The sequence below is a fragment of the Lissotriton vulgaris genome, chromosome 1_1 (assembly GCF_964263255.1).
Source record: "Lissotriton vulgaris chromosome 1_1, aLisVul1.2, whole genome shotgun sequence".
Lineage (NCBI taxonomy): Eukaryota > Metazoa > Chordata > Amphibia > Caudata > Salamandridae > Lissotriton > Lissotriton vulgaris.
The window spans coordinates 2028282365-2028307829 of NC_141685.1; the positions used below are offsets into that span (position 1 = coordinate 2028282365).

At 46.2% G+C, this 25465-nt stretch overlaps 1 protein-coding gene across 1 annotated transcript in view; it reads left to right on the top strand.

The window, feature by feature from the left end:
• Positions 1-25260, top strand: part of LMNTD1 (lamin tail domain containing 1) — a 1301017-nt gene extending 1275757 nt beyond the window's left edge. Inside the window, exon 17 of the mRNA XM_086938753.1 lies at positions 24471-25260. Within this exon, the coding sequence (XP_086794879.1) occupies positions 24471-24611 (141 nt within the window). The 3' untranslated portion in view covers positions 24612-25260. The remainder of the gene's footprint in view (positions 1-24470) is intronic.
• The last annotated feature ends 205 nt before the right edge of the window (positions 25261-25465 follow it).

Genomic DNA, 25465 nt, shown 5'->3' on the forward strand with positions numbered 1-25465 from the left:
GCTGTCGATGACAGGCTGAAAAACCAGGACATGCCACCTCGGCCACAACAGAGGCGCCATGATGAGGTCAGGCAGATGCCACGTGCATGCCAATCTCAATCCAACTGCACCAAAACAGCTGCACTGTGTGTCATGCCCACTCACCCAGCGACCCAGTGCCGAAACAAAGAGTAGCCCAACAGTTGTCATAGTAACACCCCCTGCCTCCATAGCACAGGCAGAAACTTAAGGTACATGCCCGCGCCTGCTGATTTAATAAAAACGCATCCCACAACCACAAAGAGTGCCGTGCACCCTACTGCAGTGGGTGAAATGCAAAATAAAACTATGGGGAACACCAAAGAAATGCAAAATTAAACGTGCCAACATCCCGAAGGCCAGCATAGGCTGCCTAGCAAGCTCCAGACACCCCCTGTGGTCTTGCACACCCAGCATACGAGTGTGACCACGAAAAATAACATAAAACCACTAAAACAGGTCTTAAACATAAAAAATTAAAACATACCTGGAGCCAAGATAGTAATCGGCAGCTGAAAAAAGAAATGGGAAATCCTACCCAGGAAGTGATATAGTTTTTTACCCTTTGGTTTGGGGATCATCTTTGATTGAGAAGGAAAAGTCTAGTTTGATGATTAGGTTCTGCATGAATGGAGATAAACTCATGCCCCGGTTACTTACCGGTAATCTTCATTACTCCGAGTATAGTCTTCCTCACCACATGACTAACAAAGTGAGCTTCAGCTCCACACCAGAACCCTACAAAGCAAAAAGTTAGCCTCCCATGCCTCCCATCCTTTCCCAATATGGCCGACCCAGTCCAACCATGACCTCCAAAAGAGTCGGGCCGGCCCAACCCTTTAGCCTGAAACTACCAAGGAAAAACATGAAGCAGATAGCCAGACAGGGAGGGAGGTACGGGAACTCATGTGGCGAGGAAGACTATACTCGGAGTAATGAAGATTACCGGTAAATAACCTGGCATTACCTCCTCGTTAGTCATCCTCGCCACATGACTAACAAAGTGAACACATACCAAAGCCAAGCGGCTTCGTGGAAACTCACAAAAAACCAACGGACCATAATGGCCCGCCCATGAAAGAGGGCAAACCCAACAGACCAGACGAGTGGACGAACCACCCAAGAGAGAGGCAACAACGAGCAGGAAGAACCAGCCCGGGACAGAGACACCGGAAGGGCCGAAAACCCAGACCCCCGAGACATGAAGCGCCGCCAGAAAATCCGCCCAACAAAAGGACGATGGAGGACAGAGAAAGCACGGAACCAAAAGCAACAGCAAACAAGCCCCAGAACAGAAAGCAGCAAGCCGGACCAAACACACCAAGACAGCCCAAAGGACAGCCAAAAGTAAGAGAGGAGCAAAAGCCCAAACAGAGGTTGCCGAAGAAACAGAGGCCATCCCCACCACATCGACCAAACAAAAAGTCACAGCAGAAATGAGATCCAGTCTGACAGAAACACAGCAGCATCGCAAGGTGGACCACCAACTGCAAGAGAGCCGAAACACCCAGACGAACGGGGTAGCTGAACCAGACACAATCAAACAGACTGGTAGGAGCCGCAAGAACACAGAGGAGCGCAAAAGGAACCCAGCACGCCAACCAAACGACCAAAACCACGAAGGGCACCACAATCCCATCCTCAAAGAAAGAAACAGGCGGGACACGGACCCCAGGCGCACAAGAGACCCCCTGAAAGGGAGCGCAACACCAAGGAGAGAACCCAGGCAGGCACAAGGAAGAAAAGCCCCAGGAAGGTGCCGGAAACGACACCTAAGAAACTCGGCTACCAAGGGAACCCAACCGGCCAACAACGTGAAACAGAAAACCCAGAAGGCCGTCAATGGAGCCCAAAGAGCGGAAGGGACCAGGCCCAGGGCCCAGCCACCCGAAAGTGAAAGCCCACCAGGGGCCACCATGCCCAAGAACGCAAACAGAACCCGGAAGGGAGGGGAACGGAGAACGGAGGAGTGAGACCGTCCCGCCAAGGGGCCAAGTAACACATCCCAGTAATGTTCCACAAGGAGGAAGCGAGCACCCAGGAGGCCATACAGCCAACCAACAACCAGGCCAGACCCAGCCGAACAAGGAAGAGCCAAAAGGAACAGGAGCCGACAGGGAGGCAAGGCCACAGGCAGCAACACACCCAAGTCAAGAATGACAGAAGAGCAGAGCGAACGAGCCTGAGCAACGTCAACCACACCAGGGAATAAGCCCGGGTCTGCAGGGTACAGTACCTAAAACTATACAGAGACGCATCCAAAACCAGGAACAAGGAAGAAAGGATGCAAAGTCCGCACAGGGAACAAAGGGCCCCACCCGGGCAATGGTAGCTGGGCAAACCCAGCCACCACGGACAACTAAAGGCACTGTCCAAACACACACCAACGTGGGATAAGGCAAAAGATGTGGCAGGAGGCAAATCCTTGACCAGAGGAAGCCACGCCCCCAGAAGCGCAACACATACTGACAAGCCATAGCACCATGGCCCAACACACGTAGCAGCAGACAAAAAGATAGAAGCCCCCAGGAGGGCACCACCAACAAGTCAAAGGCCCCACCCAGGCAAGACAATCCCAGACCTCTGCAAGCAAAGGGACCAGAGGAAAGTGCAAAACCGGACGAGAAGGCAGAGAGAGCCACCACCGGGGACCCACACCGAAAATGGAAAAAAGGAGACCCAGTAAAGGACAGCAAACCCTGTCCAAAGGGGCAAACCCAGCAACCCCCGGAGAACGAGGCAGGTAAAAGCCAGTCCGGAAGATACAACCAGACTAGGAGCCCGCAAGCAGGGCAACCGGGAACCCAAGCACACCCCCAGCCCCACAGGCCGGAAAGGGCTGCAATCAACCTGCAGGGGGCACCGCATGCCCGAGCCCTGACCAAAAGGAAGGGGCAGAGAACAGAAACCACCAACACAGACCGGACCGAAACCGTGGAGACCCAACCTCTGGCGAAGGGAACCGAGAGCGGGACAGAGAAAAGTCCCCTCAAGGGAACAGCTGAAGAGCAAACTGAACCAGAACCCAGGACAGACCAGCAGGCCGTGAGCACGACAGGTAGGTATGAGCCCCTAAGAGAAGGACCATGCAAAGCACTGTCCGCCCACAAGCACTGTCCGCCCACAAGAGACCAGGACACTATCCGAGGAGGACCCCAACCAAAAGGAAGGGGGCCAGAGGAAAAACAAGGAGGCCCAGGGACAGGAAGGACCCCAAGACCCACCAGACCAGGCCCCTCAGAGGAGTACAAGGGAGACTGCCAAGACCAACAACCGAGAGGCGCAGCAGTAGGTGGATAAAAGTCAGGTGCCGAGGAGAAGCAGGACCCGGACAAGAACCCTGGCAGCTTTGTGCAGAGCAAAGAACCTGGATGAAAAACTGGCACCAAGAACGCTGACTCGGACAGGAGAGGACAAGCCCAAAGGAGCCAAAGCAAAAACCAAATCAGAGACTACAGATGCAGCCCAGAAAGGATGGACGTGTCAACAGCAGCACGCCCCCACCAGACCCGCAGCCGTCAACAGCCCCAGAAAGCCCCAGGCGGACAACCAACCAGGGACCGAGCAGGTCAGACCCCGCACCCCATGGAGAGCAGGCGGGAACAGGCGCATACAGGACAAAGGGATTCAGCGAAATGGAAGAAGGAGACTGGGGTAACGCAGAGCCATCCAAGAAGTAGGTCCAGCTGCATGTGAAAGCAGGGAATGAACATCTAGCATAATACTAGAAACACAGGATGTTGAGCGCCGTAGCCCAGACACGAACCAGCTACCCCAGCCTCCGGGCCGAGCGCTCTAGCCACAAGGCCACATCCCCACCCATTCCCATAAATGCACATTATTATGCTCCCCGGAGCAGGAAGGGAAGGGACTTGCTTCCAATCCAAAGGGCCACGAGCCCGAAAATCGTTTTAAGATGCTTCTTTTAGTCTGCTCCGATTTGATCTATCTTCTATTTCATCCCACCAGTCGCTCTGTCAGAAAGTGGCTGTGAAACTCACGATTCTCTCTGCTCACACTGAAATGAGAGACAAACACAGGAGCAAGCAGTGACAGGAAACCCGAGAGCCCCCAACAGAGCCCGTCTGCACAGGCCCACGACAACCCCATGCCCCAGAGCCCGCTAGAGCCGGGCAGAAATGCCACCAGACGAGGGGGAGGAGCGGGAACCACAGCTCACCCCGATACAGGGAAAGAGAGCCTATGAGCTGCGGGAGCCTGCGAAATGGTAAAGGCAGCAGCAGGAGTTTGAGTTGGGCCCCAGGCCCTGAAGCCGGAACCGGTCTGCCCCAACATCCTAAGTGAAGGCGGCAGCCGCCCCTGGACAAGGGCCGGAATCGCTCCCCGCCCGAGCCCACCGACACGGGCTGCCAAATGGCAAAGCCCAACCCCCAGAGCCCGCTATAGCAGGGCATCAAGGCACAAAAGGGGGGGAGTGGGGAATGGGGCGCAGGGCAGCTCAAAAGTCCGCAACCACCAGGGCCCGCCCGGGCAGAGCCGCAACCGAAATGGCAGTGCGAGGGCCAGAAGGTGGGGAAACCAGTGTGTGAGCCCTCTAGAGCAGGGCCTCCCCCAGTGCCTAGGGACCTGCTGGAGCAGGACCTCCCCCCCCCAACTTACCTGATGCTCTGGAGGATCTGCAGGTCAGAACTAAAAAACAGGCTAAAGGGTTGGGCCGGGCAGCCCCTTGAGGTCATAGGTAGACTTGGTCGGCAATATTGGGAAGGGATGGGAGGCATGGGAGGCTAACTTTTTGCTTTGGAGGGTTCTGGTGTGGCGCTGAAGCTCACTTTGTTAGTCATGTGGCGAAGAAGACTAACGAGGAGGTAATGAGTAGGGACTGTGAGAGGAAGACGGACGCGGAGGTAATGCATATGCACATCATTAGCTTTCACTTTGCACGTCTTCCTGTGGCTGCTCTGCTTGCCTGTCCATGCCATGGAGCTTGGCCCAAGTACAGCTACCGGTCACTGGCCAGTGTCCTTTCACTGGCTAAACACTTTGATGTGTAATCTAGTACTCCATACCAGTGCATCAGTAGGCCAGGCCATCTCCTCTCCTCCTGGCGCTCTTCTCACATCGTTGATAGCAGCCTTCCGCCCCTTTCCTTTCACCCCTCGTGTTGTTTAGTCCTCCACTATTGCTGCTCACCAAAATCCGAAGTGTCCATTCTCCTGCACTACATTAACTGCCCCTTCACACATCCCTACTTTATCACATTTAGTAGAACTGGCAAACTGGAATCCATAAGTAATTACCTTCTCTTTCTTTATGCTTAACAATCTGAGTTATTTTTCAAGCTGGCTTTAATTTCTTCTCTAGCACTTCATGGGTGTGCATCTACAGGCCTTCCCACTCCTCCCCAGCACTCTTCTCACATCATTGCTAGCACCTTCCCACCCCCTCTTGCCTCCTCCCATGCAACGGCCTCATGTTGCTGAGCCCTCTGTTGATGCTGCTCCCCAGAAGCCGAGGTGACCAATTTTACAATCTGAGTTCTTTGTCAAACTGCGTGTTTTCTATTTCTTTAAATTCGCCTGATAACCTCCACTCTCATGCCTCTAAATGTATTTATATAAAAAAAAATCTAACCCTAAACGGAGTCAAAGATCGGCATTCGTTTGCTTGTTTCAAATAAAGCAAACACTGAGTTAAGGGGATAAACTGCCTCGTGCAATCAGAAGGTGGGGGGCGGGGGTGGAGCGACAGGAGATTCTTGAAATTACAGAGTGCACGCTGCCTTTATTCATCAAGGCATCTCCGCCTACCAGAATGACCCTCGGGTGCAAACATCTTATATTTGCTGCACACACAGAAAATACCTTGATATCAGCTTGTGGCATACTCGGCCCTGCAGAGCTGGGCGTGGGCCCACCTGCCTCAGGGAACATGTCACGTTTTCAATAATGCATACGCGTCGAGCCAGTTTTAGTGATACCAGAGTCCCTGTCAGCTCTGCATGTCAAATATTTAATTATTATGTAAGTGTGTAACCATAGAGCAGCTGATAACATCTCACTGAAAGACCAGAACGCCCAGTAGAGTTGCGTGGAAATTGCATCATGGCTTCCAGAGTCTTCCATTGTATGTTAAATAACGCAGGAGGCTTTGCTATTCCCCTGTCACAGGGCCCTTTGTTATACTGTTTATCTTCTGGCCACTGTATACACGTCCTATAGACAGGAAACACCTGTATCGTGTTACGGTTCACAATGAGCAGCTGGGATGTATAGATGTGGACAGACAGTCGGTCGCATGAGGGACACTTTATACCCACAGTGATTGATTTTAAATATATGCGTATAATCTCAAATATTTGAAACTTTTTTCTCACTCACATCAGGAAGATTTTAGTTGAACAGTTACATTCAAATGCATTAAAACACGGCTTTTTGTATTATAAAAAAAAACATTGACAAGCCCATTAGATTTCGCATAGGTGAAACCTATTGGGTTTGCCAATGCTTGTTAAAGTAAGCCAGCAGCGGCAGGAACAGAGAGGGCAGGATGGGAGATAAGGAGAGAAAGACACAGAGCAAATAGTCCCTAATGTGCAGCAATGTAAGGTGCTGACATCAGCAATGGTTGGATGCAACATAACCACTAACGTGATGAGACCGAAATGGTCCTTTGATGGGACAGGCTCAAGCAAATGAAGGGAGGATGTGGCATTCTCACCAGAGGAAAATACCACCAGAGATTATTACAGTCGGCAATAAAATATGCTCCAGTAGAACACATTATTTTATGCTTTCCAGTAGCTAAGGTCCTTTCATTTTGACCCTAATTGTAAAAAGTGCAACCTGGCAAAAATGTAATTATGGCTTGAACGAGAAGCGCTATGATCCCAGCAACAAAATATACTGCAGTGTCAATGCATTGTCAGTGTTTAATACTAGCATTTGCGACTGTTGTGTTTCCTAGGAGGAGAATACTCGTGGTCATGCATGTGTTGACAGCTGTCATTTTATTGCTGATGGTAGTCAAACAAAATGGTTTACACCTGAGGGTGATTTTCGTCACGTTTGTAATGGGTTCTCTATTTACCACTGCCAGTAAAATCCACTCTTTTCTGGAATGAGCCTCACGAGTGCAGCTTGACCTGCAATGCAATATTGTGACCAATACTCAGTATGAGGCATTTGCTACGCTCTTGCTAAGAACAGGTTTGGCGACGTATTAAACCATACTGTATCGACAAAACTCCTTTTGTAGCAATATCTTGCCTTCTGAAGAGATTAATTTTAGAACTAGGCAGTAAGTATCGCAGTTCGTAAATATTGGATTTCTTTTACATTTCGTCTGATATGCTATATTACCCTGAGTGTTCATCCTTTCAACAAGAATCTTCTAATTTGAAGGTTTTTGCCCTAAACTTTCTAGATGTTTAAATTTGTCAGGTTTGGATTTTGAGGACGATTTCCAGAAATGGACTCCAAATTAGCTGACTTTCTTGTTAGCTAAAGAGCCATCGTATAGCGTTTTGAAAAAATAAAATGTTAAACACTTCCACTGTGATTCAACAACAAATCTTGGTCCAGGGTAAAGTCCCGTAGTGATGAGATTACAAATACTTCGCAGAGATAATTAGGTTTTATGATGGGTAAAACTATGTTCATTGTTCTTTCCTCCTTTTTAATCAACACATCTACTGGTATTAGTATTTAATGACCAGATGTGAAGAAGAGTCCAACAGAACAGGAATGGAAGACACGTGAAAGGAATCATGTATAAGCGTGTGAAGACCCTGCCGGAGGTAAAAGGTAGAAGGAAGGCATTTTCAGTCCATTCTTTTGTTGGTGTTGAGAGTGCGTTTTAGTGAAACGACTTCAGAGGGTGTTTCAAGAATGTAGTTGTCCTTAATAGACTGGCCAAGTGGATCAGTCCTCTTTGCTCTCATTTATGTCAAATTTCAGACTCACGTTTTTATTGGATAGTGCATCGGTGAGTAGGCGGCTGCCTGTCCCCACCAACACCCTTTGAGATTTACTACCTGATGTTTACTCGATGTACTGAGCAGCGTTTGACATTACTTTTAACTTCAGCATTGTTTTAAAATGATTAGCGATTTTAAAAACATATGAATTTGCCTATTTTGCACATATACACTTTTGTACCTCTCTGCTCCCGCCTCGGTCCCTGCAGCTGTGTGCTGTTTGATTGGAGGGCTTGGAGACCGGGGACTAGAACGCGCAGGGTGTTTCCGGCTGTACATGGGGCAGAGCTGATCTCGAGCTCCGCTCTCTACTTATCCCATGTGTCAGCGCCCGCGCAGCGGGCGCGCCGATGGCGCGTCGAAGGCGTGCCTAAGGCAAGCCCGTCTGCGCCCGTCAGCGCCTGTCCCGCGCCCAGCGCCGGTCACTATGCCCAAAATGACCTGACAGAACGTCGTAGTTGGTCCAGAGAAAGTCTCTTAGACCTAAGACCTTCAATAGCGGACAACCACACAAGGTACACCCTGCATTAGCCCAGCAATGTTACACCTGTCCAAACTGCCAATTTTCCTTGCGTGCCCTTCCGCCTTATGCATGCAGGGACACCAAAGAGAGACGCCTCCTCACTGCCCTGTGTGAATTAAAGGCCTGCCTAGTCTACTGCCGGTCCCTGCCTAAACATGCTAGCGATATCTGGCTCTCTCTTACATTGAACGCCTGGGACTTGATGTTCCTCACGGAAACTTGGATAAAAGATGCCTCGAACCCCGAAATTGCTCTAGCAGTCCCCCCAGACTATCAATTCGTTGGGCTTAATATACCAGGATCAAAGGCAGGGGGGGTAATAGCTATTATTCTCAGATCCCATTGGAAAATCTCTTCAAGAAAACTAGATAACCTGGGATCCATTGAAGCCATGTACTTCAGTATCTCTGAGGCCGCTCTCCTCATTGGCGCAGGGGTACTAATTTACAACCCACCGAGCACTCCCCCCACCCACACCACGGATTTACTCACGATCCTGGCTGACCTCTCTCTAAAACATCCGCATTTCACTGTCCTGGGGGTTTTTAATCTACATGTAGATGACAGTAACTGTGCAAAGGCGTGTTCCCTGGTAGAAACTATGGAGGGCATCAACCTTTTTCAGAAAGTTGTGGGCCCCACACATATGGCCGGTAACACGTTAGAGTTTATTTTTACGAATTCACCTGGTCTTTCCACCCTTGCCCCCCTCCCGGTGACATGGTCTGACCATTTTATTATTCCTTTTAATCTTAAACTCCCACCTACCCTGATCCCAGTCTGTAGGACAGAGAGGATAGAAGGAAAGTGGTTCAAAGTAACGTTGGAAGAGATTGAGCCTGCATTAGCCAAGCTCAAATGGCAACCCTCCACGAACATAAATGAGGGCGTTACTAACCTAAATCAATACCTCACTGTGGCCATTGAGAACATAGCCCCCCTTACCGTCCTCTCCTCAGCCAGAACCAAACCCTCTGCACCCTGGTTCTCCCAGCTGTTGCGGGAAGAAAAAAGTAAATGTAAAAGGCTAGAACGCCTTTGGCGCCGTTCCTATGATCCAGCTGCTAAAACAACGTACAGAGGGGCATTAAAACATTTTCACAAAGTATCATGAGGGAATACTTTGCCAGTAAAATTAAATCTGCAGATAATTCAGCCAAGGTACTCTTTCAAGTTGTGAAAGACTTTACCAACCCCGCTGCCCTCATGCATAAGACAGAGCCCTGCCAAGAACTCTGTGATAAACTATCAAATTTTTTCTATGAGAAAATTAATCTCATTTATGCCTCTTTTAATGTAGCAAATAGTCCTGACACAGGGGGCATACCTCCTATCAATCCCATGCCCAAGGACACAAGGCTAAGTGCGTTCAAACCCATCACCCTAGACAAGGCACTGAATAAACTTCAATCATGCAAATCAGGTTCACCTTTAGATCCCATGCCTGCTCAAGTTTTTTCTACAGTTGCTCCTGCGATTGTACAACCCCTTCTATCGATATGGAACTCCTCTCTTTCATCAGGCCAGTTCCCGGAGACTTGGAAGCAGGCCGTTCTCATTCCTCACCAAAACCAGCCAAAATTCTGGAAAAAATAGTCCAAGAACAACTCTCTGACTATTTTGAAAGCAATGATCTCCTACAAGACTCGCAATCTGGCTTTAAGACCGGATATAGTATGGAGACAGCACTTCTGGAGGTGGCGGAGACCGTGCGGGAGACTGTGGACCGGGGAGAGGTAGCCATGCTTGTGCTCCTCCACTTGTCCGCAGCCTTCGACACGGTCTCCCATGCCATCCTCCTGAACAGACTCCTAGAGATGGGGATCTGTGGAACTCCTCTAGCCTGGATTACTTCCTTCCTAACTGACCGCACACAACAAGTTTGGTGCCGACCATTCTGGTCTAAAGACAAGAAACCGCTTGGTTGTGGGGTGCCCCAAGGATCTGCCCTCAGCCCTCTTTTTTTAAACGTTTACGTTGTACCCCTAGCAAAGGTGATTGAGTCTTCTGGGGTGAGAGTGATATCCTACGCTGACGATACGCAGCTTATTTTTTCCTTCAGAGATCACTCGCCCTTTGGTTTTGAAAATTTCAGAACTTGTCTTTCCAATATTGTAGCCTGGATGACCTTAAACACATTAAAACTCAATACGGACAAGATTGAGGTGTTGTTTTTTAATCAAACGATTCCCTTGTCGCCCGCCACCTGGTGGCCTGCGGAACACAACCCACCACCTTCTCCTGTAAAGGTGGCACGCAATCTTGGAGTCCAATTTGATAACGAATAATCCTTTAAAACCCAGATCCAGAAAGTCACCTCGGCATGTTTTGGGAAACTCCACATGTTAAGAAAAATCTCCCCGTTTCTCCCCACGGAATCATTGAAGACAGTGACGCACGCTTTAATCACCTCGCATTTGGACTATGCGAACAGCCTATATGTGGGACTCCCTGCCTATCTTCTTCATAGGCTGCAGATCATGCAGAACGCCGCAGCCAGGCTGATCTGTAAAGTCCCCTATCGATATTCCATTTCACCCCACTTAAGGAAATTGCATTGGCTCCCGATCACTGCTTGCGTCAAATTCAAGGCCCTGGTCCTAGCTTTCAGGGCTCTTAACGGAAAAGGCCCCAAATACCTTAGACACAGACTAAAACCAGTCCAATCCTCTCTTAACCTCAGGTCTAACCACCTTCGCCTTCTACTCACCCCCAGATTCCGCCTTGCGAGAAAGGGCGGTAGAGCTTTTGCAGTGGCAGTATCAAAACTATGGAACTCCCTTCCCATTAGCCTCCGTCTCATTGACATCGAATCTCAATTCAGGGGCAAACTAAAAACTTTCTTATTTTTGGGCTTCTAAATTTCTTCTCCCCCTGGACCTGCATTCCTCAGCGCCGGGACACCCCCGTTAGGGGTAGCTGTGCGCTCAATAAATGTCAATAATAATAATAATAATAATCCTAATGGCAAACTCATCTGCTGTAAACGTCTTAGTTGTAATTGGTTAGTGCCAACTTCCAGCTTCCCTAATGGTTTAGGCACAATGTCTAGTGAAAATTGTAGGTTCCAGGCTTCTCAAAGTCCTTCTTGAAGTTCTACTTTTGATCTGCTCAGAGACCTTTTGTATTGAACTGGTGAGTTTTTCCATTTTTCATAAGTGTAGGGTCTAGTCAACCTTAACTACCAAATAGTATTTGCTCCACTGGCTTTCCAGTCACTTATGGCCTGAGCTAGAGTTTGGCGTCTGGCTTAATTTCCGTCAGGGTTATGGAGTTCTTTACTCCATTGCCATGATGGACATCCATCACAACGAATTTAGAGATGTCCGAGGACCCACATCATGGTTCCTGTCAGGGTTGAAAAAGTTTGCTGGATGGCTCCATCAAACATGACAAAAGGCTGTCAAAAATAAACTCCCTAATGGCCCCCACACCGTGGGACTCTGTCATTGTTTATATTTTTGCTGTCCCTCACTAAAATCTGGTGGTTGTGGACAACAACATAAAGTCAACCAACTGCCCACTCTAAATTGGATGGCTGGTCGGATGGCTAATCTCCGACGGTCCGTACTCCCTTAGACAATAAGAAGAGTATGTCAAGGACAGTCATCCTCGAGGCCAGAGTCATCCTGTGCTCTGTCATTGACATACTCTTGCCCCACCCATCCCTAAATTTGGTGGGCTTACTAACAGTTTGGTGGAGACGGTAATACCTCACCATTGCTCAACTTCTTAAGTGGAATTCCGTAATGTTTAGAGATACCTTTTACTGTCTGCACTGGAGAGGTATAGCATTCCCCAAGACTTGATTGGAAAAATATTTGTATCATATTCGGGTAACACTGTAGTAGTTTGAATCGTCCACTTTGGTGAAACAACAAAGCCATTTAAGGTGGAGAGATTAGTATATTAGGGAAGCTGTAGGCAACTTACCTAATAAAATGTCTTTATAAACGTCATGCATGATCAAATGGTTTTGAACGAAGTGGATTGCCGCATGGAAAGTAACATCAGGGTACCATGTGTAGTATAAATAGATGAGACAGTGGTATATGTAAGAAAAGAATGCACGTTAGATAAATTGTTGATTTCATTCCAAGGCTACTGGTTTCAAAGAGATCCAAAGTAAATGCAGCTGAATGCTAAATCCTAGTTGTAGGTAAGGTGTATAAATTAAAAGGTAATTCTGTTTAAACAATAAAAAGCTGGAAAGGGTTTCTTTCCAAGTCCAAGTTAAAAGAATTGAAGCCATGTGATGTAACTCTGGTACCATGCTCTTGTCCTATAGCAGTACATTGGGACCGAGCCTTGGTCAGCACCTCTTGAAGTGTATACGGGAAAAACAAGTGTTAGTGATCACTTTGCCCCAGAATATGGGGCACTTGAAACTTTGCATAATACCTAGATCAGCATCCTTACAGCCATTAGTGGCAGAGCTGGGTAAAATTGACATGGCAGAAGTTGCTGCCCTAAAACCTGCTTTGCCAAGTGGAATTATATGGTGGAGTAATTCAGCAACGGTGTAAAAGTCTGCACTTTCTAAGCATGCAACGTCTATACCATGGTTCAATATACATTGATATATATTGGTCTGTGTTCTGTGTGGTATGATGTATGATCCTGATATAGTTTTTTTTATCCATTAATCACAAGAATCTATCTAGAAAATAGTAGATTTATGTTGTATATTGCATTTGAGATACTTCTTTATAAGTATTAAAAACCGTCTGAGAATTTGAAGACATGATGATATCCCTTTATGGAAGATCATGAACAATGAAATTTCAATGGGCTCTATTACTAAGAAGCTTGACGATTAGATAGTCAGAACCTAATAGTGAAATTAGCTGTTGTTTATGTTTTCTTCACTTGACTCTATTACAAGATAAAGAATAACATGGTTACCGTTAAACCATTATTGATGGATTTCGTTCTAAAACCCGAAAAGATGCTCTGCTGCTTTGTGTAATCTATAAATGAGCTCACCATGTATTAAGGTACTGTAAACTTTATAGATAAAGCATGGTAAAGACAGTAATTAATTAAATTAATCACTGATGAGTTTTTTTTTAAATGTTGGCTACTTTTGTTAAGTTGTGGAATTTTATACAGTTACAGATTTTCGTGCTTTTTAAAAATGTTATTTCCTTTTCGTACATTTGTTCCTGGAAATATTCTGGAAAAAAATAGTGACATTTGGTTATAAAGAAGCAGGTTCCACTTGGTTTTGGGGGGTTATAAACAGGCAGAATGATACTTTAGATAATCCTAGATCAGTTGAAAAGCAACAGCGTTACACTTTTTTCGAACTATGCTACTTTCAGTTAGCAAGAATGTGCTTTCAATTCTCTTTATTTTCTAACATATACAGCCTGCAAGATAACATAAATTACCATTTATGGAAAACATGTGTAAAGAACAATTATTAGAGGGTAGCTCAGGCGCAGATATTCAACAGAATGCATTGTAAATCTCCCACGCGTTGATAAGGCATCCTCTGTTCAATCACGCTCCTCCCACCACTTTTTCAAAGTTTATTAACTTCTACACAGGCATGCAGAGTGTGGGGTTCAGGGTGAGAGGTTCTGTTCCTATTAGTGGATTCAGAAAATGTATCATTCCTTTAATGACGAAAACACTTACATATAAATGTATAGTTGGTATGCATACATGGGACATACAAAGCACAAACACAGTTTCAGTGAAACAGAATGTTGCAATAAATTGGGGATCTAAAAATAATAGTGCACAATGCAAAACAGACGGGGAATACAAGAGACAGAGCAAAGGGAGCGAAGGTTGAGTTGATTTTAGGTTACAAAGAGTCACATTCATACAAAAGTAGGAAACGGCAGGGTGGAGATCTCTGCCTGAACGTGCCCTTCCCACTTTATTCTTTTAACATAAAAAGCTGCACTAGAAGCCTGCGTAGGCTCCTAAGCAACACTAGAAAAACCGCCACTCAAGCTCTAATCACCAGCAATTGGACTATGACAATACTCTCTATGCTGCGATCACCAAGCAACTCACTAGAATACTACAAACCATCCAGAACTCAGTGGCAAGACTCATCCTCAACCTTCTACACAAAATGTGCATCACACTGCACCACAAGGAACTGCACTGGATACAGAAACACGCTCAATTTAAACTCCTCACACAAACACACACACACACACACATGCAAGGCACTAGATAGCTCGGGCCCCACCTACCTGAAAGTCGCATCTCCTTCCACCAACCATCCAGACACCTCTGCTTCCCTCTTACTTGCACACATTGCATGCATACACAGAATAGGATCAATAGAACAAATGCTTGGAACGACCTCCCACTCCACATCAGAGCCTCCTCCTCTATTCTTGAATTTCACAACACGCTAAAGACCTGGATTTTTAATTAACCAACCTTTCATAGGCAGAGCTAGGCAACACACTTGCTCAGCGCCAGGATACCCTTGTAAATGTAAATGTCATGGTACTTATAGAGCGCACTGTCACCAGACGGTCACCTTGCGGTGTCCCCCATTCGGCTTCCTGGCGCTGATACTCATACCGCTGTGGAAACCCTCCTGGCTTTCCCTGTGAAGTGTCCACTTCTGGGCACCCCCAGGGTGAAGCCAGGCATCCTTAGCGCTGTTGGGGCCGGTGTGGAGGCTAAGCAAGCTATTGCCCAGAGTTGCAGCGTGGGGCCGTGATTAGAATAGGCACCGAGGCGAGAATTAACAGGTCCGAGGAAATTGAGCCCGAGACCCCGCCGAGGCGGGAATCGAACCCTGGTCCCTGGCCAGAACTCTGCATCAGGGTCTGCCGCTCTAATCATTGAGCCACACTCCTCCTCCCTTCTGGGTGATAATGCGGTTTACAAATACACATAAGACAGGGGCAATAGGATATCCTATTCAAATGCACACTTATTTTCCGTGCAGGGATGGCAGGCTCAGCATAGCATGCTGGAGTTGGCCAGAGACCTAAGATGGTGCAGAACGCGAGGATGGTCAGTGCAGCTGGTGACAACCTGGCACTGCGCACCCTGTTACTCACATTCTAGACTAAGTCTCTGATCTCCTTGGGTGTACGTTGCAATCTGTGAGCTCCTAGCCCTATTGGCGCTCCCTGACATCAGGGTAGGTCGCAAAGTGTCACAGAGATGCTGACTCTTTAGTCGCTTCCTCTAGACACTGTCCTATGGCAAGGCAAATTTCTCTTAGAAAAGTGAGAAGCCCTAGAATATATGATCTGCTGTTACTGTCTCATTCTGATGGCCTGAGCGGCTGGGTTGCGATCAGCTGTTTTCCACTGTCTTTGTCATACCTTTGTAATGTACTTATCAGGCCCCTTTTCTATTGTAGTGGCTATCCCACTTGTCCTTTTTCTAGATCTGGGAAGCTATTAACAGACAGGTGATAATGGCACGGAAGTTGGTAACAATATATACCCTAACAACGCAGATTTTACTTCGCAATACAATCACAATGCAGTTGTTACAATGACAGCCTTGTTACCACGCAATGCCATTACTACGCAAGTCATTACATCGATTTGCCGTAGATAGCGCCGTAACATTAGAAATGTATAATTTACTATTCCAACTCCAGCCTACGAAACACTAGGGAAGGTGTTGGAATAGTAAACTATACTATTCCTTATGTTAGAGCGCTAACTACTGCAAGTCAATGTAATGACTTGCATAGTAATGGCACTGCGTGGTAACAACACGGTCGTTGTAACGACCGCGTTGTGATTGTATTATGGAGTAAAATCTGCGATGTAAAGGTTGTTTCCCAGTTGGTAGGGATAACTGTTCCTCGTATTACCTAAAAATTGGCTTGGCGATGGACTTGTTGTAATTCTATCACATATCAGGGTTAGCATGAGTTGTTTGGATGTATTTATAAGTGATTGCTTCCCAGTGGTACTGCCCTGGAGCATGCTTTGGGTGACAGATATATCTGCGAAAGGGAGAAAAGATTTGTGGATTCTTTGGGTTCTTAGTTCTGCTTCCAAATTTTTATGTTATAGCTTTCCTTTTGGATCTGACAACCGTTTTCTTCTCTATTTGGAATTACGGCAGAAGTTCAACATGCTGTTGACCTGTAACACTTTTGGGTATTGTACTGGAAGATTAACGGACTCAAGAAGCACAGTTTTACATTTTGTTCAGCAGCACTCTCCCACAGACCTTATGCTACAGGAGACCCATCTCCTAGGTAATGAGTAATTTTCTAGAGTGATTTGCCTTCAATTGAGTGTTCTATGCTAGCTTTGTATGAGGCCCAAGGGGAGGTGAGAAAATTATTTCATTTTCTGGTCACAAAGACCTATTTAGTTGGGCAAGACAGATACCCGATGTTGAACAAGGGGTTGGGAGGTGACCCCTGCCATTTATTTGCATTTTTGTCCCACCCGTTGTATCTCGAGCCTCATTAGAAGAGTTGGGTGCCTTCCTGGCAGAGGCACCTCTCGCCATCACTTTTATAGGTGGCAAATTCAATGCTACAATGAATTACGATAAATGACATATGTAGAAGGCAGTGACTTGCTGCACACTTGATCTCTCCTTTCCCAGCGTCAGCTACCACACAAGGGTTGAGTGATGTATGGCATGCTTGGCTCCCCCAGGTTAAGGCATTCACATAATAGGGGCAGCACACATGTTCTTCTCCCACATTGATTACTTCCGTATGCCATGCATGGATGTGCCTTAGGGTTTGGTTGCTAGTGTCCCTGTATTTCCGAGCATACCCCTATAGGATTCCTCATAGGTCATAAAAGAGATTCGCCAAGTGATATTTGGTATTTGAATACCTGGTGGTTAACCAGCATGGACTTCTCTGACTATCTTACGGATGGGATGTAAACCTATTGTCACTTGTATTAGGGTGCTCTCCAGTTGGCTCATATGCTTTGAGAGGTCTCCAAGGTGGTCATTGAACATAGGGCAATGGCAGTCTTTCGTGATTGACAGCAAAGTAAGGGAAAGCTGTTGGCAGGCTAGAGACATAATTGATCCATTTAGAGCGAAGTTTGGCATCCACTTGGGATGAATTTCTTCTTCACCAGCTGGCGGTGATTCGTGGACTCGGCGACAGATGGGTTATAGAGCAGTCTGGGTAGCTTCACAATGCAGTGGTTATAAGTGTGGTGACAAAGCGCATAAAGTGCTATACTTGGAAAAACAGCCAAGGCTTATCTATGAGGTACAGGATAGGTCCATCACCTTGATCTTCGGGCCAGGAGATATTGCAAATGTGTTCTCAGACTTCTACAAGTGCCCTTACATTGTGTGACATCCTGCAGATTCAGAGACCCACGATGCACTGATAGCTGAACTTCCTAAATAGCACTTTTACAATGCACAACCTCATTTGAAGGTTGGTGAATTGATCAAGGGCTTGTCTGCTATGAATCTAGGAAAGACCCTTGATCATAGCAGACTCCATCTTGAGTTGCTTAGGTGATTGTTGTCAGTTGTGATGCCTTACCTCTTGCATGAGATTAAGCATTCTTTCATGGAAGAGTCCTCTTCGGGGAGTCTGCACATTACACCTATTGTGGTGGGTCAGAGAGTAGGTAGTCCACCTCATTAATATTGAGGTCAAAATACAAGTCGAGCCCCTTGTCAAAAGGCTGCTGCAGGCATACTTATGGCAGTTACATCTGGCTCTTGTTCATGCCTCTAACTTATCTTAGCCCTCTGACATCACACTAGTAGAGTCTGACAACGCCTTTTATTTCTTAGTGTTAACTATTCCAGGTACTTCAATGCATGAACGTGGAACCCTGTTTTTTGGTCTGCACCAAGATCCTTTATACTGACCCCATCATCCAGGGAATTCGCCATGGGTGTCCTCTTTCACCACCCCTCCACGTTGCTCTTGCCATTTAGGCATTGGTAGTGTGGATCCAACAAGATAGTTTGGTGGAGGCCCTTGATTGGGGAGATGATATGAATGATATGTTCTTCTTATGTGCAGCCAACTCGTTATTGTTCGTGAAATACTCATGTCGGACAGATCCAAGACTAATGGGGATTCTAACCCTTTTCAGAGAAGCCTCAGATCTGCAGGTCAACTGAGATCAATCTCAGTACAGGGTGGGGAACTAAGAGTCAATTTCTAAACCCAATTGTGAGTGGTTAGGGTCATTCTGAAGTACCTCAATATATATGTCATTGTTATATATGGGGTTCGTGGTTTGAAAAGGTATACACCGTGTTCAAGCAGGGACCACCACTCTAGTCAGGGTAAGCTAGATACACACTAAAAGATAACCTGTGGCCACCCTCTGGTAGCTTGGAACAGAGCAGTCCGGCGTATCTAAAGAGGCAATATATAAAGTATTTGTGCAACATGCACACACAGTAGCACAAAGAAATCACCACAAAAATACTCCACAGAGGTGTAGAAAAATTGACAATATTTTCACGAGATAAACAAGACTAAAATGACAGAAATCCAATAAGTAGATTCAGAGTTATGAATTTTTAAAGATTGAATCAAAATGTAGTTCTTGGAGTCACCTGGTTACACTAGACTGGGGTAAATTCAAAGTTCAGGTCAATGGAGCAAAGATTGTATACAGGGACCAGCCTTAGCCCCCTGAAAACAGTAGCTTTGAAGGACCTATGTCGATGTCGACGTCGAAGATGAGATGCGAGGAGCAGAGAGGCGAAGCGTTGTCCTCGATCCAAAGGATTTGTAGACGAGGCGTCAACATTGAGCCGCACGCTCGGGGAAAACGATAGCATCGAGAAGTATCAAAGATGGGTGATGCATCGTCGTCAAGTCGTGCACTTGGGGAGACTTCATCATCATGCAGCACAGGAGCCGGCAAGGCTTTGAAAGGTGCACTTCACCGGTTCCGTTCGGCACAATGCCAGCAACACATTGGTGTCGAGATTTGCAGCATGGACAGATGTGCATGTACACAGGAATTCGTTATTTACCATGAAATAGTATTTCATGGTAAATAACATGTATGTATGTGTGCCACATGGCACACAAGCCAGAATCAGGGGTGCAACAGGGTGTCAGAGTGACACCCTGTCTCCCTTGACAATTCGGTAATTTTACTGAATCGGTATTTACCAATTCGGTAATTGACATTGATTCCTATGGGCCTCAAGGCCCATAGGAATCAATGTCAAATACCGAATCGGTAAATACCGATTCGGTAATTACCGAATTATTACCTACATCTCATTTACCGAATCTAGAATACCGAATCGGTAAAATTCGGTATTCTAGAGTCGGTAAATGAGATTTACCTACATCAGGCCCAAAAGACTTTTAGGGGTATAAGTATAGGACCCCAGACTACAGAAGATTAGATCATCCTGGAATCAAGAAGGAACCTCTGCCAAGGAGAAAGCTGGAAGACTAAAGAGGAAGGACTGTCCTGCTGTGTGTTTGGGGGCTGACCTGCAGTTGCTTTGCTGCCAAGGAGAGGAGAAGGACTTTGCTTTGTGCTGTGTCCCCTTGCTTGAAGGGCCTGAGTTGAGCTGGCTCCCTGTTAAGAAATCCCATGAACAAAAGGACTTCACCCCCCAGCTTCCCCTTGAACTCTATTGAGAGAGTTCTGTCCTTCCTAGAGTGCTTGGGCCAGTTGTGGTGCCTCCGGAAGTTGTACCTGTTGGCTTCGAAGCTGGACAAGAAGAAACTGAGTCTTTCTACCAAGTTTCACGCATCGCTCGCTTGCGGAGTGCATCCCTGTCAGTGCGAGGAAATTCCCGCCTCCGCAAAGATCGAGACCATAACAGCGCCTGTTGCCGCTGCAAGAACCAGCGCATCCTTTGCTTGTGGAACGCATCGCTCCGGTGCGGGAAAAGTACCATCGCTGCGAGTATCGTCGCAGAGCCTGTCGTCACTGGGTGAGATCGTCGCACCGCTTGCTTGCGGACCGCATCAGGTCACTGCGAGAGTCATCGCAGAGCCATCGCATCGAGGGGCCGCAAGAGGAGAAGATCGATGCTGCTCCGCGCATCGCCGCCAGACCTGACATCATTGCCGTCCCGAAGATAATTGCATCATACCTTCTGCGAGACGCTTCCTACTAAACCTGCGCACCAGAATCCATACAAGGTATCGCCTCCCTCCCCATACAGACCGGATTCGTCGCAACACGCCCGCTGCGTCCAGCGGGGTTGTCGCATCGCCTCCCCAGGGTTTCAGCAAAAACAAGCGATGCGTCACTCACGCATCGCTTGTTTTTCAACTCTGCAGCTTTCACTTGGAACTTTTGGCTAAGACGTGACGCAACTGTGGATTATTTTAATGCAACCTTAAGAACTCTTTTGAAACCATATTCTTGAACTGTGTATGTTGGATTTTTGTCGTTTTGGTCTTGTTCAGTTTAGATTAAATACTTCTTTTTTTCTAAACTGTTGTGGAGTCCATTTGTGGTGTTTTCACTGTTTTACTGTGAGTGTTGGTACAAATACTTTACACATTGCCTTTGATAAGCCTGACTGCTCGTGCCGGGCTACCAAGGGGGTGAGCAGGGGTTATCTAAAGAGTGTATCCTTCTTACCCTGACGCAACGGTCCCTATTTGGACATTGGTACCTACCTCTGCCAACTAGAGACCCCCAGATCTAATATAACCTATTAGAGGAGTAGGCCTCACAGGTATTGCAAAACAAATGTGAGTGTTTGTCACTACCAGGACATGCAAAACTCAACAGTTCATGTCCTACCTTTTACTTACACGGCACAACACCCTATGAGCTACCTAAGACCTAGCTTAGGGGTGACATACGTGTAATAAAATATGTGTTTTAGGCTTGGCAAGTAGTTTTAAATGCCAAGTCGACGTGGCAGTAAACTGCACACACATGCCCTGCAATGGCAGGCCTGAAACCAATTTGAAAGGCTGCTTGTGTGGGTGACACAATCAGTACTGCAGGCCCACTAGTAGCATTCAGGTTGCAGGCCCTGGGTATATGGTATACGACTATACAAGGGACTTTTAAGTAAACTAAATATGTTGATTGTGTATACACCAATGTTGCCATGTTTAGGGGAGTAGTACATGCACTTTAGTACTGGTCAGTAGAAGTAACGTGCTGAGTCCTAAGGCCAACAGAAAGAATCAGCAAAAACAGGAGGTAAGCAGACATAGCGATAGGGTGAAGACCACCCTAAGGATGACAGGTCTAACAGTCATCAATGATGGCCAGCACTCCTGACAGCTCCACCTGGCACCCCTGTTAACTTGCCTACGTAGGGATCATGTGAGCTGGAATTTACTTCTCATCTCCATTTTCGGATGGCAGGCTTATTTAAGTTAGTGGCCCTCCCCAATTGATATGTCCACCAGAATTATTCCTTTGAAGTTCTGATACTATATTTTTAAGAAGGTCCATGAAAATCTTGTGCCTCATTTGGGCTGATGCAGCCCCTCATGCCATCTCTGATAAGTGTATTCATTTGGTGAATAATGGGCAACAGGCTACGGCTGTAAAATTGGATTTCTCTGCTTATATTCGTCAACGTCTGGCTATTTAGGCAGATGAAAGAAGGCCCTGCCATTCGAATGGAGAAGGCTTGTTGTTTCTCCTATTGGAAATCATGTACCAAGGTTACTTCTTTCTGTCATAAGAGTAGTATTGAATTGTTGGAGTAAGGGACTATGGTGGATGGGTTGAGCTCACAGGCAGAGCCAGGAGACACATCTCGGATGCAGGGCAAAGCCAACACAAATAACTAGACTTCCCAGTTTCTGGCAATTGGACATCAAGTCAAGTCAAGTCAAGTCAAGGATTTTATATAGCGCACTACATACCCGGAGGGTCTCAAGGCGCTTGAGGAAGGGTGGGGAGTCACTTGTCGAATATCCAAGTTTTAAGTTGCTTTCTGAATGCTAGGTGGTCCTGAGTGAGACGAAGGTGAGTGGGGAGTGAGTTCCAGGTTTTATCTGCGAGGTAGGAGAAGGATCTACCTCCCATGGTGGTTTTATTGATGCGGGGTACTGTAGCAAAGGCTTGGTTGGAGGATCGTAGATGGCGGGAGGGGGTGTAGAAGGAAATTCGTGTGTTGAGGCATTCGGGTCCAAGTTCGTAGAGTGCTTTGTGTGCGTGGGTTAGGAGGCGAAAAGTAATCCTCTTATTGACGGGGAGCCAGTGGAGGTTTTTCAGGTGGCTAGAGATGTGGTCTTTACGCGGGATGTCTAGTATGAGTCTAGCTGATGCATTCTGGATGCGTTGGAGTTTTTTCTGGAGTTTTGCGGTGATACCGGCCTATAGGGTGTTTCCGTAGTCCAGGCGGCTTGTAACCAGAGCATGGGTGACCGTTTTTCTGGTGTCGATGGGGATCCAGCTAAATGTTTTTTTGAGCATGCGAAGAATGCATCAGAGGTATATCAAAATTAGAGAATGTTTTGGAACATGGCTGCATGAAATAATGTTTTGCCCTCAGCAGTGAATTTACTTGCCATACATTCAAATTATTTCGATATCTTTAATAGAGTGGTGCTCTTAAAGTACAGAAATGGGATTTGGTTGTGCTTCTTGAGTTCATTCTGCTAGAGAGTAGGCTGGACTCCGCTGCTGGAAGCTAAGAGAATATCTCAGATCTACCCAACGTTGGTTTGTAATCACCCATAGCTCACAGGAGATAGGCTTAGATTGCTCCCCAATTTCTTGCAATCTCAGCTTAAGCTTTGTTTGATTTGTTTGAAATGCCTACAATGGGTGTCACAAGCACTAAGGGAATTTTACCAAGACATATGCCACTGCAGTGTGATGTGGCAACCCAGGTCAAAAGTATTTGACAACTATCCTCAGTACTAGGTTGGCCGATTGAGGTATCCACCAAACTGGCATTGATAGGTATTGAGAAGGAGGCAGGCTTCAAATGAGATATCGATCTCATAGGGCTGGGATTTTCGTGTCTCTAAGAGGTATTACTAAACAGTGACAACAGCTGCTCGCCGCGTCTCAAGAACGGTGAGGGGAATGGGAAGGTGTCCCTCGATGGCGATGGCAATTTATAAGGCAAGCATGTGTCCATGTAAGCATACTCAGATCCAGGGCGCATGTTGGGAGCACCTTCGCCCACCTGTAATGTCACCCTACTGGCAATGTAGAATAATGCCCTGTCTCAACTGCCTTTCTTATCTTCTATGGGAGCGGCAGTCTAATATGTTGTCATTGATATTAGCCTGTATTGTATTTTCTCATCGCTGTTACATTTTATTGTCTGAGCCTATGGTTTCATAGCAAACGTCAATAAAATGTTTCATTAAAATAAATTGATAAGAAAGTAACAGTATAACTTATATGTAGAACGTGCAATAGAAACATTTGAATGCTAAACTATATGGCAGGTGGAGTGATCTAAATAAGAAAAGGAGACAATATGTTCGTCTCTTCAAGAACTAATAAAGTTCCCTTCATGACTTTTTGTGTTTTTTGACGGACTAACATGTTCCAGAAAAATGTCGGTACCATGCTTCGACAGAGTTGAACATTAGATGAGATATAAAGTTGTTGTGTTTCATTGTTTTACAGTGCTGGGCGTGATGTAAATAATATAGCTGAGATATACCTGTGAGCAAAATTGTTAAAAGTCACTCGTCACCCAACAGAAAAACATGAACATGTTCAAATGTTGCCAAAAGAAAATGTTTTCCTCTGATTCCCCTCTACCACCCACTAATACTTTAATTTCATGAGATTTCGTTTCGAAGGCCCATAAAGGCTTATTTCCAAATTTTCGCGAAATTGAATCTAAATGTAAGAGTTTTTCACTAAATTGTTGAGACAAATAGCTTTTTTAAAGTAAGTCAGCGTGGAATGAAGAATTCTAACTCTTTCATAGGAATTTGTCTAAATGAAGAACAGCAATCGTGTGCGCAACCAGTGATTCTGCCAGCTTACAATTTTATGTTTGTCTGCTTTTGATTTGCTCCTGCATACCCCTCCTTCCTTCCATGTTGACTTCATGTTCATGCAATCGTTGCGTTCCTAAAGTTTTTCTGCTTTTGTTTTTCAGCCCAATTCAAGAGGAGTGATGTACTTAGGCTCCGCTGTGCCCTCGGGCTCTGCTCTACAGAAGTACTTCGCGAATTCATCCTACAATCTCAGGCTCCCGAGCCAAGCGTCCCTGACTCCAAGCCTCTTCTCTAACATCTAATAGTATCCATGGAATATATCTGCTTTATAATATGAAGCCACAGGCTCTTCTTTCTGTCATGTAGGAGCTGTGTCTTGGCTCACGACATTGACCAGCTAAGAACTTCAGCATGATTGTAATCATAGACAAATGCAGAAACAAAAATGTCACCCGCCAAATGTATGTAGGCTGAAGCCACCCTGTCATGATGACACTGACCGTTAGTAAACTTCAGCCGTCTCCTCCTGCTCCATGTTAAGTGGTAGAACAAGGATGTTCGGCTACTCCGTTGGTTTTATGTTCTGTACCATCATTGTATGTCACTTCTGCAGAATGATCCACAAAGAGGTGCTCTTTTGTAAAAGACATTTCCAACATCCACCATTTAGCCTGAAGAGGAAAGGTTTCCTTATTCCACTTAAAATGTGTGAGTCTCCGTTTGCTTCTCAAATATTGCGGTAAAATGATGCATGTACCTTACCCAAACCAAGCTTCATTCTAGGCACTTCCAAACTAGCCCTTCTCTTCTATCTCTGATTGCAAACTCCTGACCCCTTCCCTCTCCCTAGTAAAGCAAGTACAGAGCAAAGCCAGTAAGAGCAGAAAGGTCAGTGTGATGCACATTTGCTATACTATTTAGTATTTTATGTCATCCTATCAAATGATAATATCCCCTGGCTTCCAAATTAATTTTCAGGTATTGATCGATAGTTGTAATATTTGTATAGTCTCTAATGCTTATACAGGTCAGCAAATGATGTTGCTGAGTTGTATGGATACCATTCACCATACTGACAGTAACTCAGTACAAATTGTTCCCATGTGCTAGGCAGTCTGATTTGAGACATTATATTCCTTGTTCTTGGGGGTAATGA